At 50.9% G+C, this 16,788-nt stretch overlaps 1 protein-coding gene across 4 annotated transcripts in view; it reads left to right on the top strand.

Annotated features, from left to right (window-relative positions):
• Window positions 1–16,788, top strand: part of ABCG1 (ATP binding cassette subfamily G member 1) — a 64,085-nt gene that overhangs the window by 5,893 nt on the left and 41,404 nt on the right. For 2 of the 4 annotated variants that reach the window (XM_079767084.1, XM_079767085.1), the window contains exon 1: window positions 12,562–12,734. The exons of the other annotated variants lie outside the window; for them this stretch is intronic. In XM_079767084.1, the coding sequence (XP_079623210.1) occupies window positions 12,693–12,734 (42 nt within the window). In that variant the 5' untranslated portion in view covers window positions 12,562–12,692. Of the gene's footprint in view, window positions 1–12,561; window positions 12,735–16,788 lie in introns of those variants that run through there. 4 annotated transcript variants of the gene reach the window in all.

A 16,788-nucleotide genomic window follows, 5' to 3' on the forward strand; every position in this document is an offset into this window, starting at 1 on the left:
TTGGTATAGTTCAGTTACATTTAATATAAGCATTGACATAATGGGGTTAAGTATGCATTTTATTTTTTTGTTTTCCCTATGTTTTCTTTTTTTCATTTTCCTATTTTCTTTTTTTTTTTCTGCCTTCTTGGGAGTTACTTGAACATTTTTTAGAAATCCATTTTGATTTATCTATGGTGGTTTTGAGCATATATCTTTGTATAGCTATTTTAGTGGTTTCTCTAGATATTTTATTACATATCCATGATTTATCAGTCTACTGGTGTCATAGTTTTATAGGTTTGCGTGCCATATAGTAACCTTACCTCTCTTTATATCTCTTTACCCTCCTTCCTTTATAATATTATTGTCTTAAATATTTACTCTACTTACATTTAGAAGCACATTTGACAGCATTACAATTTTTGCTTTAACCATCAAACACCATTTAGATAACTCAAGAGCAGAAGGGAAGGCTATTCTATTTATCCATATTTTTACTTATAGTGTTTTCGTTTTTGATATACAATTTCCTTCTTTTACCTTTTTTTTAAATTTAGAGAAGTTTCTTTAGTCACTCTTTTAGGATATGTCTACTGGTGACAAGTCTTGGTTATTTTTTCTGGATATAGGTATCTGGGTTGGCAATTTTTTCTTTCAGCAAATGAAAGGTGTGCCAATTCTTTCTGGCCTCCATTGTTTTCAATGGGAAATCTGCTGTCACTTGAATTGCTTTTTATCTCTAGGTAAGATGTCATGTCTCTCTCACTGCTTTCAAGATCTCTTCTTTGTATTTAGTTTTCAGAAGTTTGACTACGGTATGTCTTATAGATGTTTTTAATTTATCCTGTTTGGAATTTGATCAACTTTCTGAATCTGTAAATTTCTGTCTTTTGCAAAATTTGGGAAGTTTTTAGCCATTATTCCTTTGAGTACTTTTTCAACATCCCCAACCCCCTTCTGAAACTGTTAGATCTTTTGTTAGATCTTTTGTTATAGTCCCGCAGGTTCTCCAGGCCCTGTCCACTTTGTGTATTGCCTATTTTCTCTCTGTTGCTAAGCCTGGGTAATTTCTGTAATTGTTCTGCTTTTCAGTTCCTTGACCCTTTCCTTTCTGCCCTCCATTCTGCTGTTGAGCCCATTGCTGAGTTTTTTTATTTTGGCTATTCTATTGCTCTGTTCTGAATTTTCTATTTTATTCTTTATACCTTCTATTTCTTTGCAAGGCTTTCTATTTTTTTTCATTTGTTTCAAGGGTGTTCATGATTGCTCAGGAGGCATTTTTAAATGATGACTGCTTTCAAAATCTTGGTCAGGTACTTGTGACACCTTTGTCCATTTGGATTGTGACGTTCTTGGTTCTTGGAAGAGGAGGAATTTTTTATGGAAATCTAGGTATTTTGGTGTTACGAGATTCTAGAGCTTATTTAAGTCTGTTGGCTTCTTCTGACATTACTTCTCCTGACACTTCCTCATTATTGTCCAAGTCCAGGTTCCCCACTCAGCCTTTATTGACACCCAAGAGAGGGGCTCCTCATTACTGCAGAGAGGGGTTGGGGTTCTGCTCTCCACTTGGCCACTCCCCATATCTCCCTGGCTGGGAGCGATAGCAGGCCCCATTTGCTCCCCACATGAGTAGTGTCCTCGTCAGCACTGGGTGGTGGTCAAAGTCCTGACTCTACTGGTTCTCCGCTCCCACCACCCCACTGCCTGGGAGGGTGGATTCCATTTTGAGTGGGGGTGGGAGCAGGTTTGGGTGCCTCATTACAACCTGTGGGAGGTGGGAATATAGCTTCTCACTCGTGTTTGCCAGTATGGGTGGGTGGGACAGAGCGGTAATCGATGGGGCAGATATGGCGGGGATCTCCCTTTTCTGCATCCAGCACGGAAAGAGAGATGAACCGGTTCTGAGTGGAGGCGGCTGGGGATTGAGAAATAAAAGAAAGAAAGAGACAATAGAAGGAAAAAAAGCTGGGACCGGGTGGAACTGCTGCCTCCTCTGATGGAGGGACAGGGACCCAGAGCCAAGGCAGAGTGTTTATTTATACCCCCAAATACCAGGGGGTTTCACCAAAAGTTAGGATCAAAAGAGATTATTTGCATTCTTGAGCATTCCTGGTGCTTGACTGGATTTACATATCAAAGTCCCTCTACCCGATACCTGGGCTGAAGTGAAGGCCAAGCTGATAACACTCTTGCCTTTTTGGCAAAACGTGTTCCAGGGCAGGGCTCTGCCTGTCGCCCTGAGTTCAGCTGACAATAATTAAAGAAATGCCCATGTGCCTTCCCAGGGGGCCCTCTACAGTAATCTACTTTTTTAGTTGAATTGTTTGTTTCTTGCCTTGAGGACAGGGCAGTTTATTGTGTGGTGTTGGGCTGGAGCAGAGTCGTATATTGCTAGGTTGCTCCTTTTCCATCTCTCTGACTAGAGAAAGCAGCCTTTGGTTGGGTGGGTCTTTGTTTGTTTGTGCCTATTTGCATTTCAAGGTTGTTGGTTTCTTGCCCTGAAAGTCTGGGATACAAGAGGCAAAGAGAAAACACAGAGACCTCACCACTGTGTGGTTCCTAGAGACCCAAGGTCCCTGGCCAGACCTCTCCTCCTTGCAGACGCCCCTCACGCTTGTTTCGTGTAATGTCCAGAGTTGTGCTCACCGGGAGGAGTAGAGAAAAGCAAGTCTACTCCATGTCCCCACTAGCCTGGCCTGTGACCTGTAACAGATTGAACTGGGGGCTTCTTGTAGAACTCCCTGCCTATTGAAATGGGTTTGGCCTATTCCTCAACACATATGTGACAGCTGTGGGAAGGTGGTGTGCGGCAGGAGGCAGGAGGCCTGGGTCCTTGCCAGGGCACTGTAACCCGAGGCAGGTTTCAAACCTCACAGAGCCTTATTTCCTTGTGCCAGGATAAGGATACTGAGATAATTTCCAATATTAATTTCCTTGCTCTAGCCATTTTCCCCTTCCCTCCCTTAAAAAATAGCCAAGTCTTTTTTCAAATTATTTTTTAGTTGAATTATTTCTTTCCTGCCTTGGGTACTTTCGACTTGCAGGGATCTTCCCAGAAGTTTCCAGGCATGCAGGAGATAATCTCCCTAACCAGACTTTTGCTTTCACAAGCCGGGGTTCAACAGGGTGGCCACCCAGGTCTTCCTGGAGGAGCAGGGATGGAGAGCTGAAGTAGTGAGACAGAGGTTCAGGACAGTTTGCCAGTCCAGGGAGGGGAAGGGTGGGGTTTGCAGATCCCAGGAGAGCTCAGGTGTCTCTGGGAGGCAAGAGAACTTCTGCAGTGGTGACCAGGGTACTGAGCACCCTGGACTTGAGCTGTGGTCTTTGGAGCCAGGAGAGTCGATCTATGCCCAAGTTGGCATGGTATGAAGGCACTGCGTTCCAGGGACCAGAGGCAGGTGGTCTGGCTGATAGAGAAAACAACACATAGCCCTCCCTGCACCTGGGTCTGGGGAGTCGGAGTCACGCGTGATGGCAGCTGCCCTCCTACCCCACAGGGTGCTCTGAGTGTCACATGGGTTTATCCATGTTACAGAACTTGTCAAAGCATTAGCAGCTGTTCCAATATAACTCATGATTTTTATCAAGCACCTACTCTGGCTAGATGCTAGGCTGAGAATGATGTCATAGGCAAAGAAATATGTAAGAGATGCTGAAGAGATAAGGCGTGTGCCGGGGTGGACAGAACCTAAGGCAATAAGGGCTTACAGGGTTGACCTATGAACTATTTGTAAGGATTTTTCCATAAACTGGTTTCTGGCCCCTGACTCTTAACAACATTGCCAAACTGTCTTAATCAGGGCTTTTAAAGCTAATGCATGCCAGCTCCAAGTCAGAGGGAGAGTACAGAGCCCCATAGAGCAAATAAATAATGGCAATGACCAATATCTACTTATAGGACATACTGGCACACTATGAACTGGATATGATTTTCCAAAATGGACTCCTATGATCCTCACAATATTCCTATGAGATGGGCACAATTGTCACTCACTTCACAGCGGATGTCATGGAGGCACTTAGAGATACAAACCTGCCTGGCTGGTGTGGCTCAGTGGTTGAACGTTGACCAATGAACCAGGAGGTCACAGTTCCATTCCCAGTTAGGGCACATATGCCTGGGTTGTGGGTTCAATCCCCAGTAGGGGGTGTGCAGGAGGCAGCCCATCAATGATTCTCTCTCATCATTAATGTTTTCTCTCTATCCTTCTCCCTTCCTCTCTGAAATCAATTTTAAAAATATTGTTTTAGAAAGAGAGAGGGAGATGAACCTATGAAAGAGCTGGCCACCTGGCTCCATAGCCCAGTGCCTACCACCCACCATGCTGTCCAGTTTCTTGGAAAGGGCTCTCTGACCTTCTCCATCTCTCAGCTCTGCTCCTCAGAGCGGTCACATCGTTGTCACCTAGACACTCTCCTCAGGACAAGGAAGATGCCACTGCATGTGGCTGCCAACTCTAATAGGGAAAGAAACCCTCCCAGATTTCCCAGGCAAGTCCCCATGAGAGTGCTGATGGCCCCACTGGGTCTGTAAATCCTTTCCAGAACCACTGCAGTGGCCCGAGGAATGGACCGTTCTGTCTGGCCCGGGTGGTGTGCTAGGATGGATTACGGGAGGGAGGCTCCTCAGAAGAACGGGTGCACAGAGGCCTGTGAGCTACAGTTATTTCTCAGCTGGACCCTTTATGGGGGTGAAGGGAGGCTGTCATGTATGTGGGTGGAAAGGGAGCCACATACTAAACCTGACAAGCTCAGGGAAGGCCTGCATGGTGGCCTTGCAAACTCAGAGACCTCAAGTGATCACATAGGATGGTCTGAAATTAAAACTTCCTAACTAAAAGCAGTTCATGGCAGGTAGTCATGTCTTAGGGTGGTATTTTTTCCCTACAAGGGTCAGTTTTTACCTTAACTGAGCCTGTCCTCTTTTTTTTTTTTTTTTTGCATCTACAATAGCATACATGGTAACATACCTTTGGAACAGCAGAGTAATTTCCCTCTTTCTGGACCCCTCAAAGCACAACTACACACCAGAGCAGAGACCACAAATGCCCTCATTGTTATTATTATCATGTTAATTTTAACTGTTAACTATCCTGTACCCACCTATATAAAGGAAGTATGTGTCTATCCAATCTCAGAGATTTCCCAGTTTTGCTTTCTCCCACCTCCCTAAACTACTACCAATGGGTTTTATGTAACACTAGAGGCCTGGTGCACAAATTTGTGCACTGGGGGTGGGGGTCCCTCAGCGCAGCCTGCGCCCTCTCACAGTCCGGGATCCCTCAGGGGATGTCCAACTGCTGGGTTAGGCCCGATGCCCCCAGCAGTCGGACATCACTCTCACAATCTGGGATCCCTTGCTCCTTGCTCCCCTCCTGCTCACTCCTTACCTTTCTGCTCAGCTCGCTGCTCCTTAGCGCTGCTGCCGAGACAGGAGAGGGTCCTGCCACCACCGCTACACTCGCCAGCCCTGAGCCCGGCTTCTGGCCTGTGGGAGTGCACTGACCACCAGGGGGCAGCTCCTGCGTTGAGTGTCTGCCCCCTGGTGGTCAGCACACATCATAGCCACTGGTCGTTCCCGGTTGTTCCGCCGTTAGGGTCAATTTGCATATTACCCTTTTATTATATAGGATTGCTCATGTCTTCCCCTTTGATCCTGATGTATAAAATAACTGGGAAAGCTGCCATTTTCCAGAGCACTGTCTCAATTCATTGAGATTTTTGCTTTCCTAAAATTGTCGTCAGTTTGGCTCAAATAAGCTCATAAAAATTTTCTACAGGTTTGGTCATTTCTTACTTACGTCACCATTCACAAGTGTGGAGGAAGCCTGCAGTCATGTTCCAGTGTCTGCCTCTGAGACTTCGGTCCTAACCTTCAGCGTTGAAGGCCATCTCAACAGCAGATGGTATTTCCTCTTTCTCCATTTATAGAAATACTTTCCAAGACCTTGCATGCCACTCTTTGTTCTGTGCTGTTAACGTAAGAAACATTCAAACCTGTGAAGAATTTTTGTGAGTTTATTTGAGCCAAACTCTCCACAATTGCCAGGAAGCAGAATCTCAAGGGACTGAGACCATGCTCTGGAGGATGGCAGTTTTGCACCTTGTTTTATAAATTACAATCAAAAGAGGGTTACTTAAAGCCCATTGGTGATTGGTTAGGGAGGTGGGAAAAAGCAAATCGGGGAAACCTCAGGGATTGGATAAAATGTAAAATGACGGACACATGCTTCTCTTACTTAGATGGGTACAGGATAGTTAACAGTCAACAATTAACTCAATAACAATGAGGGAATTTGTGATCTCCACAGGGCAGTGCCTGTGCCTTGAGGGGTCCAGAAAAAGAAGAATTACTTTGACATTCCAACAATGTATTATCATAGATGAAAAAAAATGGCTCAGTTAAGGTAAAGATTGACCTTTGTCAGAGAAGGTACCGGCCTAGGACATGACTACCCACCATAGACTGTTTTTACTTAAAGTGTTCATTTCAGACCATCCTATGTGGTTACTTCAGGTCTCTGAGTTTGCAAGGGCTCCACGCAGGCCTCCCTGAGCCAGTCAGGTCAGCATGTAGCACCTTTTCGTCTACAGTGTCCACAGTGCTAGTGGAAGAAAACAGAAATCATCTGTTTGCAATGCTTTGCCTCTTCCTAATTTAGTTTATGAAATATTTACTTGCATTTTTCTTTCCCTCAAAACAGCTCTCATTAATCTAGGTTTTTTGCTTTGTGTTGTTTTGTTTTGTTTTGACCTCAGCCTCTGGGCACTTCCCCTCCTTCCCCCTCCACTCTCATCTCCTGGCCCCTCTTCTGCCCCCACCTCCTGGAAGATTGGGGAGGGAGGGGCTCCCAGAGGATGCCATAAGGAGACTTCTGGACATTGGAGACAGACAACCATGGGAGTCAGGCCAGAGCAGAATCCTCACACAGAGACCAAGTCCTAACTGTACACACCCCCTCTCTTATCCCCCGCATTTCCCAGCCTCAGTGTCTGGGCATCTGGCAGAGATAAAGTGGACACTCCTTAAAAATGGTATTTGGGCCCGTTCTATATTGCTCAGTGGTTGAACATTGACCTGTAAACCAGGAGGTCACAGTTCCATTCCAGGTCAGGGCACATGCCTGGGTTTCAGGCTGGATCCCCAGTAGGGGGCGTGCAGGAGGCAGCTGATCAATGCTTTTCTCTCATCATTGATGTTTCTATCTCTCTCCCCCTCTCCCTTCCTCTCAGAAATCAATAAAAATATATTTTTTAAAAATGGAATTTGGGGGATAAAGTGAAAGTCAGGCAACTGGAACTACATCATTACAAGGGAAGTGAATGTAGTGCACTGCCGACTGAGCTCGTGAACCTGCGTGCCCCCAGGGCATTAGGTCATGGTGCTGTGGGGGGCAGAATGGCACCAGGTGTTAGACCCATGGGGTCAGCCTGGACCTGGGTTCAGCAACCTCTGCACTTGGGTTCTGGCTAGGAAAGAATTCAGAGTCAAGACTCAAACTATTAAGAGAACATCCTATATAATAAAACCCTAATATGCAAATTGACTGAACAGCGGAACAACCGGTCGCTATGACGTGCACTGATCACCAGGGGGCAGATGCTCAATGCAGGAGATGCCCCCTGGTGGTCAGTGTGCTGCTCAGCCAGAAGCTGGCTCCCAGCTGGCTGGAGCAGCAGCAGTGGAAGGAGCCTCTCCCACCTCCGCTGCAGGCGGGCAGTAAGCAGCGAGGGGTCCTGGACTGTGAGAGCCCGGATGCGAGAGGGGTGTCTGACTGCTGGCTTAGGCCCAATCCCTGTGGGCCAGCAGGCAGACATCCCCTGAGGGGTCCCAGACTGCGAGAGGGGGCAGGCCAGGCTGAGGGGTCTCCACTCCCCTCTGCCCCCCCCTCTCTCCCCAGTACACGAATGTCATGCACTGGGCCTCTAGTTTATTGAGAAAAATCACAGAGGTAGAAGAAGTAAGTCATAGAAGAAATTGGCTTAGGAAACAAGTTGTAGAGGCAAAGGAAGGGTCCTAGAAACTTGGGAGTGAGGAAAGCAATGGTAAAGCGCCTGGGGGGAGGGGAGGGAGAGGAATTGGGAAAGACCAAGTGTGTGCTCCCGGGAGGGAGAGCTCCCTGGGTCCTAAATCCTAAAGGTTTTAAGGGTAGAGATTTTAGGGGAGGTCCCAGGGGAAGATCTCAATCGAATATTCAGCAGCTTTCCAGGTGTGTCCTTTCAGGGTCTAGGTCGCCACTGATGATTGGTCGGCACCAGGGCAGGAGGTCATTATCCAAAGCAGCTGGCCCTGAGGGCAGCCATGGCATTCCTTGTCTGGTTTTGCTGCTTTTCTGGGCCTGGAGCTGAAATACAATTGAGACCTAGATGTTAACTCTAGGGAGGAAAGGTGGGGGGTTCCAAATAGCATGACCAGTGATATGCTAGGGGAGGAAAGGTCACCCTGGGGCTTTGCTAGGCACCCGGGGATTTCTGCCCTCTGTACCTGGCCCATTTTCCTTGCTCTGCTCGTCTGTCCAACTGCCTAACACAGTTAGCTGGTTCAGCGGCAGGGAGCCTTGTCCTTAGCAACAGTGTGAGTGAACCTGGGAGAGCTCACTCATTAGCGAGGAGGGAGCACCCTGAATAGGTGTTCAGTGGTGGACCCCACGTTTCACAAGGGACACTGAGAAAACGGAACTCATGCATGGAAAGGTGAGCAGGAAGAGGGAGCCTGTCTATGAAACAATGTTGGAGGGACCAGGGATGTTTGGTCCATGGAAGTAAAGGCCTCCAGAGAAATATGGCGCCACCGTTGAACAGCTCAAGGCCTATCGTACAGAGGAGGAGGACTAACTGTGTGACTGTGGAACACAGAGCTCCCAGGGTGACCGTGAGTGCAATTAGTCACAGGAACTGCTTGTTAACAATGACAACGTCTTATTTTTTTTGTTAATTCTCATTTTTAGAGAGAGTAGAAGGGAGGGAGGAAGGGGAGAGAGAGAGAGAGAAACATCGATGTGAGAGAGACACATCAACTGGTCACCTCCAGAACCCATCCCGGCCAGAGGCAGGGAGTGAACCCGAAAACCCAGGTATAGGCCCTCGACAGGGAATTGAACCCAAGGCCCTGGTGCATGGGCTGATGCTCTAACCACTGAGAAACAACTACTTAATACTGGAACAGCTGCTTGTTGAGGCAGGAAGTATCTCCAGCCCAGGAATTCTCAAGCCCAGCCTGGCCAACCTGTCTTAGCAGAAATTCTTATTGGGGTTGGGGTCTGGACTGGACCGTCCTGTGATGAGCTCCTCTTGTGCTTACCTGCTTGGCACCCACACTTCTTCTCAGGGCACCCTAAAATAGCCTCGGTGAAGCACCCAGGTCCCAATCTTTCTGCATGGTTCTCCCGGGGCTGACTTTCCCTTTGGCCCATTCGGCACATGTGACTCAAGCCAGACCACTCGGTGTTTGTCAACTCTCCTGGCTGGCTGTCGGCTGATAGAATACAGCTGTTGGGAGGGCCATGCGGGGACAACCACGCTGAGGGAGAGACCAGCAGAGAGGGAGCAGAGCCATGGAGAGAGCTCCAGACCCAGGGGCTAAGGACAGACAACAGGTGCTCGGCCCTGGCAGGCCTGAAACCAGTGCACCCAGAACCGCTCTGCTACCTAAGGCCATGCATTACCTGTAGCATAAGCAGGTTGGAGTTGAGCTTCTGTCTTTTGCAACCAGGAGTCCCGATACAAATGTCACATATATGACCTACTCTACCATTTGCTTATTCCCTAACTTGGCACAAAAAGGCAACACTAGTGAGGATCAGAATGGGAGTGCTTTGCTATGTGCCATGCATGGCGAGAAAAGCTTGACACGCATTATTTTCCATGTGGCTAAGATTATTACCACCACAATGGATGGCTGTGCAAGTGAGGGGCTCTCCCAGGGGCTGTAACAGAAAAGCCAGCAGCTCAAGCCACGCCAACAAGGACCCAGTTTGTCACGGGCTTCATCCTCTGCACTGTCCCCCTGGCCATTCCCAGGAGCCCAGCAAGCATCCATCGCCTTACACCTCTGGCTCCTGATCAGCCACTGCCACAAGTCACCTGGCCTAGAACTTGGGGGCAAGGGGATTTCCCAGAGGAATCTCTGAACATGTTCATAAGAGTGAGACTAGATCCTGGACAGAGAATAGATGCCAACACAACAGGCCACACCGTCCTGCCACTTGTCCTGTCATGCAGCTGGGCAGTGTTCAGCCCTCCCCCAGTGCATTCCGTGTCATCCTCTCCTGCTTTACGTTCTACTAGAGGCCCGGTGCACGAAATTTGTGCACTCGGGAGTCCCTCAGCCTGGCCTGCACCCTCTCACAGTCCAGGAGCCCTCAGGGGATGTCAGACTGACAGCTTAGGCCCGCTTTCCACAGGGAGCTGGCCTAAGCCGTCAATCGGACATCCTTAGCATTGCCGTAGAGGAGGGAGAGGCTCCCATCACTGCCACTGCACTCACTAGCCATGAGCCCAACTTTTGGCTGAGCCGTGCTACCCCTGTGGGAGCGCACTGACCACCAGGGGGCAGCTCCTGCATTGCCCCCTGGTGGTCAGTGCGCATCATAGCGACCAGTCATTCCGCCGTTTGGTAGATTTGCGTATTAGCCTTTTATGCCTGCGGGATCAGGCTGAAACCAGCTCTCTGACCAGCCGGGGAGAGATCGTGGGAGGGCTCCAGGGCATGTCTGGCCCATCTTGCTCAGTCCCGTTGGCCAGACCCCAGCAGCAAGCTAACCTACGGGTTGGAGCATCTGCCCCTTGGTGGTCAGTGCATGTCATAGTGAGCAGTTGAGCGGCCTTAGCATATCATTAGCATATTATGCTTTGATTGGTTGAATGGATGACCAGGTGACCGGACACTTAGCATATTAGGCTTTTATTATATAGGATTTGCCCCTGGAGCAAGTGGTGGCTGTAGGGTTATCCACAACCCTGGGCCCCAGAAATTAGGCACCTTGGACTATGTCCTTTGGCCTAAACTTTCCCCAGGAGGTTGTGGATTTGAATCCTCTTTCCAGAACATTCAGAGGTTGTTGGTTTCCCTGTTCACTACATTAAAGGCACCACATAACCTCCTGGGCCTGGCACATGGATACTGGCACCTGGAAATACAGCAGGCAGGTAGAACAGAGGTAATGCATGGATTCTTCAAGTGAAACTATTCAGACAAAAGCCCCCTGTGGGTGTGAAGTCCACCTGCCTGGCATAAAGACTGTGCCTCCTTTTTAAATAATAGGAGCTTGCTTATCTGAGGTGTGGATGGTGAGCGGAGACCCAGGTGGGCTGGAGGTGAAAAGAAATGCATTCCTGTGTGCAGTCCCAACATGAAAACTACTGAACAAAACACAGCCTCTGAGATTGGGAGTAAAGAATGCCTTGTCACCATGGTTACCAAAAAATAGTGCCACTTATCTATAATAATAAAAGTGTAATATGCTAATTAGACCGGACAGCTGAACGACCTTCCAGACGTCATTCTGGAGTCCTTCCTGACAAAGCCGCTGCAGTGGGGGCCGAGGCAGAGGCGGTTAGGGGCAATCAGGCAGGCAGGCAGAGTGGTTAGGGCCATCAGGCAGGCAGGCAGAGTGGTTAGGGGTGATCAAGCAGGCAGGCAGGCGAGTGGTTAGGAGCCAGCGGTCCCAGATTGTGAGAGGAATGTCCAACTGCCAGTTTCAGGCCTAAACTGGCAGTCGGACCTCCCCCCCAAGGGGTCCTGAATTGCGAGAGGGTGCAGGCCGGGCTGAGAGACCCTCCCCACCCCCCATGCATGAATTTCATGCACTGGCCTCTAGTATATAATAAAGGCTTTAGCAGATGCCAGGCCATCTGATATTCCAGTCTGAGTCCAAATGAGAGGGTGTCTGGAGTGTCATTCCTTATTCAGTTACGGGTACACAGCTGTGGCCCAGGTACAGGGCCAGGCACTGAAACATCACTCTCATCACTCTGCAAAAGCAAGCCTTTTACTTTACACGGGCACAAAGCAATGTTGCATATGAGTGTATATTGCTGCCTCAGTGTGTGTGTGTGTGTGTGTGTGTGTGTGTGTGTGTGTGTAGGGGGTCACCCTAGATGCAAGCTATAATGGGGAAGGGGGTGTTGGGGCGGCCATCTCCTCATTAGTCTCCATGGTCCTATCTGGCAGAGAGGTTGCACAAGAAAGAAAAAATGAAAAGAGAAGATCCCCTTTCCTTTCCCCTCCCTCCCAGGATTCCTAGTCTGGCGGGCCTAGAGGGGGACACTCCCCGCCCCCCACCCCCCGCTGTCTGTGGGAGCCCTGGGCCGCTGGCCTAGCCCCCGCCTGTTTCCAGACTCGGGGCGGGGGGTGAGGGGGGTCCGGTGCTGAGGAGGGCCCACAGTGCCTGCCAGGCTCAGGGGCGTGAAAGGCTCTGGGAGTGGGATGCCAGGGAGCTGGGCCAGCGGCCCCCAGCAGGAGCAAAACAAGAGCACGCGCACCTGCCGGCCCCGCCCCACACCGCACACTGGCCAATGGTTGGTCGAGGGCTGGTCATGGGCGGGGCCAACGCGGGGCGGGGCCGGAGCCCCAGCAGCCCGGGGAGCCCGAGCCAGCGCGGGGCGCAGCGGCTGAGTCCCGAGTGAGCGAGCGCAGCCTCGCGCCCGCCGCCCGTCCCTGTCGCCGCCGCAGCCGCCGCCGCCGCCGTCCCCGCCGTCCCCGGGGCATGGCCTGTCTGACGGCCGCTTTCTCGGTCGGCACCGCCTTGGTGAGTGAGCGCATTTTACGCCCCTGGGGCTTGGTGCTGTTTTCCAGGAGAGCGAGAGACACAAAGACCCGCGCCCTCACCTTGACACCTGCCCCCGGGTCCCCGAGGAGGTGCCCGTCTCCCGTCGCCCACATTCTGGCCACCTGGCTCTCGGGATGCTCCTTGCACCAGCTGAGGACGCCGGGAAGGTGGAGGGGCCAGGAGTGGGCGGGAGGCGGCCAGCATCCGCACAGACGGCCTTGACCTCGTCCGCCGGGGGGCTGAGGGGCATGGGGCCTGCGGACCTGAAGCGCCCTGGGGAGGGGGCAGCCTGGGCCGGAGAGGGTCCCATCCCCCGCCGGCGCGCGCGCCCCGGGCTCCCGGAGCCGGCACTTCGCGCACCACCCTCCGGAGCGCCGGGCAGGATCTGGGGAACAAAAGAGGGAGCTGCCTCCCGAAGCCAGAGCCTGCGCTGCCCCTGCGCTTCCCGGGGACCGTGCGCTGGGATCTGCTGCGGACGGAGCGGCCGAGTCCCGGGCTAGGCAGACAAGAGCGAGCCTGGGCGCCGGCAGGCCACCTCTCTGCGCCCTTTAGAGAGACGGGGTGGGGACAGAGGCGCTCCTGGGCCGTCTCCGGAGGGTACCAGCTCTGAAGGGGGACCCCTTGGTGCCCGGGAATTCATTGCTACCTACAGCAAGTGCTCTTCCCACGGGCGGTCCAGAGGCTCCCCTTGCTGGCTTACAATAGCTCCTTAAACTCACGTTAGAACAAAACAAACAGCAAATAACCATCGACCCACCCATCAGAGGGCTTTTCATTTCTGTGCCGATCTAGCCTGCGTTGCAGTTTGGTACTTACGGGCTAGATTTCAGGTCACCTAAAGTGCCGATAGAGAATATTGTGTATTTCAACCCGCATCGCCCTCCCCATCCATCCCTCTTTCTGTCCTCTGTGTATTTACTATCCTGCCAGTTCCTTCCCATAGGCTGAAAGCCCATAGTGCACAGCGATTTGCCACCCCCACCCCTCCCCCTATTTCATTTTTAGCATCCTGTATTGAAGTCAGCAGGGCTCAGCGGTATTTAACCGACAGTTACCTTAAGCTCAAGAAAAAAAAAGAGAGAGAGAAAAAAAAGTAGCCGGGTTTCTGCGCATGCTCTGTCCTGCCAACTGCATCCTGTGATTCCAAACAGGTTACTGTAGAACACACCGCGCCCCGCCAGCTCATTATATAATGATTTTGTGTAAACCGATAGAATGGGGCCGGCGCCGGTGCTGAGGAGGTTGGTAGAGGAGGGGAGAGCGGGCGGCCCACAGGCCGGTCCCACTGGGCGTGCTTTGCTTGACCGATAAGAGGGGGTGGAAACCAGGAAAGGCAAGCCCCTCCTCAGGACATGTGCCTTCATCTGGCTGAGTGTTTGGATCACACGTGGCAGTTCTGCCTTTTCATTTGCCCCCCTCTTTGGGATTCCTTAATCATGCTGATAATGAAGAATTAAGGAGCGTATTACTGAGAGTTGTAGGTAAAGAAAGTTTCTGGTCTTTTAGGTACTGGGTAACCCTGGAAGGCCTTTCAAAGCTGCAAGAGTGGCTTATCCCCGTGGGAAAAGAATGAATCAGAATGTGTTGAAGAATAGAGGTTTTATGTCCAGATTGTTATGTGACAGACCCAGAAAACAAGTGTTTTGTTCTCACGTGGAGGTGCTAGTGGCTGTTTTTTGTTTGTTTGTTTGTTTGTTTGTTTTTCCCCAGAGAATTTTTTCTTTTCAAATCAATTTTCTCCCCGAAAAAAGTGGCCGGGTTTTTTAAAATAATAATAATAATAAATTCTACTCAGGACATAAACAATGAGCCCTGGCTGGAGAGCTCCTGGGATCCCGAAGTTTGCTTTCCGGCCACCCTGGCTCTGGGGTTTAGCCTGGGCAGACGGGGCCAGAGGTGAATTTAAAGGGAGTTAAGTAGGCGGACCGCCTGGGGAGTGGAGTCCCTGAGCTGGCGGGAGGGGGAGGCACGGGTTCCAGTGGGATGGTGGTATTTGGGCCTGTTTGAAGCCGGGTTTGGCTTTGGTGAGGTTGGCATTCCGAGTGACCGTGCAGGTGGCATGTGCCCTTTGCCGTGAAGGGTGTGCCGTTTGGGCTATTTTCCTCAGGCAGTGTCCTTGAGAATTCCCCTCAGCACGTTTTCCGCTAATGTGCCCAGGGGACCAAGGACGGACCTGCCTAGGTGCACACCAAGGCCAGTGATGAGAAACTGGACAGAGAAGCGAGAGAGAGTGCGTGCCAGCACCTGGTGCCTGCGAGCTCCTCTTCCCTCCCTCATGATGCTGTGTGTGTGTGTCTGTGTGTGTGTGTCTGTGTGTGTGTGTCTGTGTGTGTGTCTCTGTGTGTGTGTGTCTGTGTGTGTGTGTGTCTGTGTGTGTGTGTTTCTATCTCTAACTAGGCTTTCCTGGGAAAGTAGAGTGGGCCAGTCTCACAGTGGCCTGGGGGGCTGCTGCCTGTTAGAGACCCTCCCAGCTAAATAGGCATCTCATATGTTAGCATTCAAATTGACATTAGCAGCATTCAACAGCAGGCAGGACCCCTCCAAGCCTGGGCTCCTCGGCACCCAACACCCGGGCATGGACTTCCTGCTATTTACCATTTATTACGCAGCGCACATTGTGCATGGAGGGGGCGAGGTCAAGACAATGCTTCAGTAAGGCGGGGAAACACACAGTGGGAGGGAATCAGTGGGGAGGGAAGATGGATTTGTTTCATTATTAATGAGCTCAGGAGGCCGAGGACAGCGAGCTGTAACCTACATTGCGGTTGCTCTCATCGGAGGATGTGTTTCCAGAGAGCTGGTCTATTTCAGAGTGACAGCCACTGCCTCCCATCATACAGGATCCCATGATTTCATTAATTGGGCGAGGCCATTGGACACCCATGGAGGAAGGGTGGGTAGTGGTGCACACAGCCTCGGTGTCAGTGTAGCTGGGGGCGGGGTGGTATGGTTTCTCACTTTTCTGTGTGTGGCCTTCCCTCTAATGGACAGGGGCTGGGATGACCCAGGGTCACCTACACCTTGCCTGTAAAAAGCTAAGCACTGTTAAGGATGCTGGCTGGGAGGACAAGATGCAGACATGGAAGCCGCACAGAGCTGGACCCCGGCCTGGCTACTCACTAACGGTGGGGTCTTGGGCGGGTCTGGCAGTCTCTCTGTGCCTTAGATCCCTCCTCTGAAATGGATGAGGGGGGAGACGATAAAACGCTGCTGGAGTTGGGGAGATAGTAAGAGGCATAATCTCTGTATCCTGGAGTTTAAAGGGCTCATTGTACTTGCTTTGCATCAAGAGTCGCTGTTTATAGTCACACCTACTATGCACAAGGTGTTATTGTTTAATATTTAAATAGTGAGTACTCGCCTCTGGCTTCTCTCTCTCTCTCTCATTACCAAATCATTTAGTCACCCAGGTTTGTCCTGCCCAGGACTGCATGTCCGCTCTGAGTTTCTGCATGGACTCCCTTGTAGCTCTTGCCTCACAGTCTTGTAACTAATTGCCTGTATTCTTGCCTGGGGCTCCATCTTGAACATGAGCTTGCTGAGGCCATAGGCCATGTCTGTGTGGCTGACTGCTAACCCCCAGGGCTTTATTTGGTGCTTAATTTGTTAAATGAATGAGTAAGTTAGAGAGCAGATAAGCTTAGGGTCTTTTGGGGGGGGGGGGGGCGGGGAGAGAAGCCAGGCCCTGATCATAATACAGGTTTGGCATCAGCTACAGTCCGTGAGTGGGTGGTTGGAGTAATGGCTGTTCATCCCTGTATTCATCACAGTGGAAAGCTGTGACCTATTCCTGGACCTGTGCAGGGGTTGACACTTGTAGTGGATTCTGGGGGAGGGCATGGGTGGTCTGTAGCAGCTGGAATGCTGGGGTGAAAGTCCAGGGGGACCACCACTGGAGAGGAGTTGCTGGCTACTCCTTGCCCCCAACTGAACACACAACGATGGGGGATCCCCGGTAAGAGCCAAGTCTGTCAGCAGAATGTGGGCGTGAACCATAGGTGAGCCTTTTCCCTTGGTTGGGAGGGTGGCGATG

The sequence above is a fragment of the Cnephaeus nilssonii genome (genome assembly GCF_951640355.1).
Source record: "Cnephaeus nilssonii genome assembly, chromosome: 3".
Taxonomy (NCBI): domain Eukaryota; kingdom Metazoa; phylum Chordata; class Mammalia; order Chiroptera; family Vespertilionidae; genus Cnephaeus; species Cnephaeus nilssonii.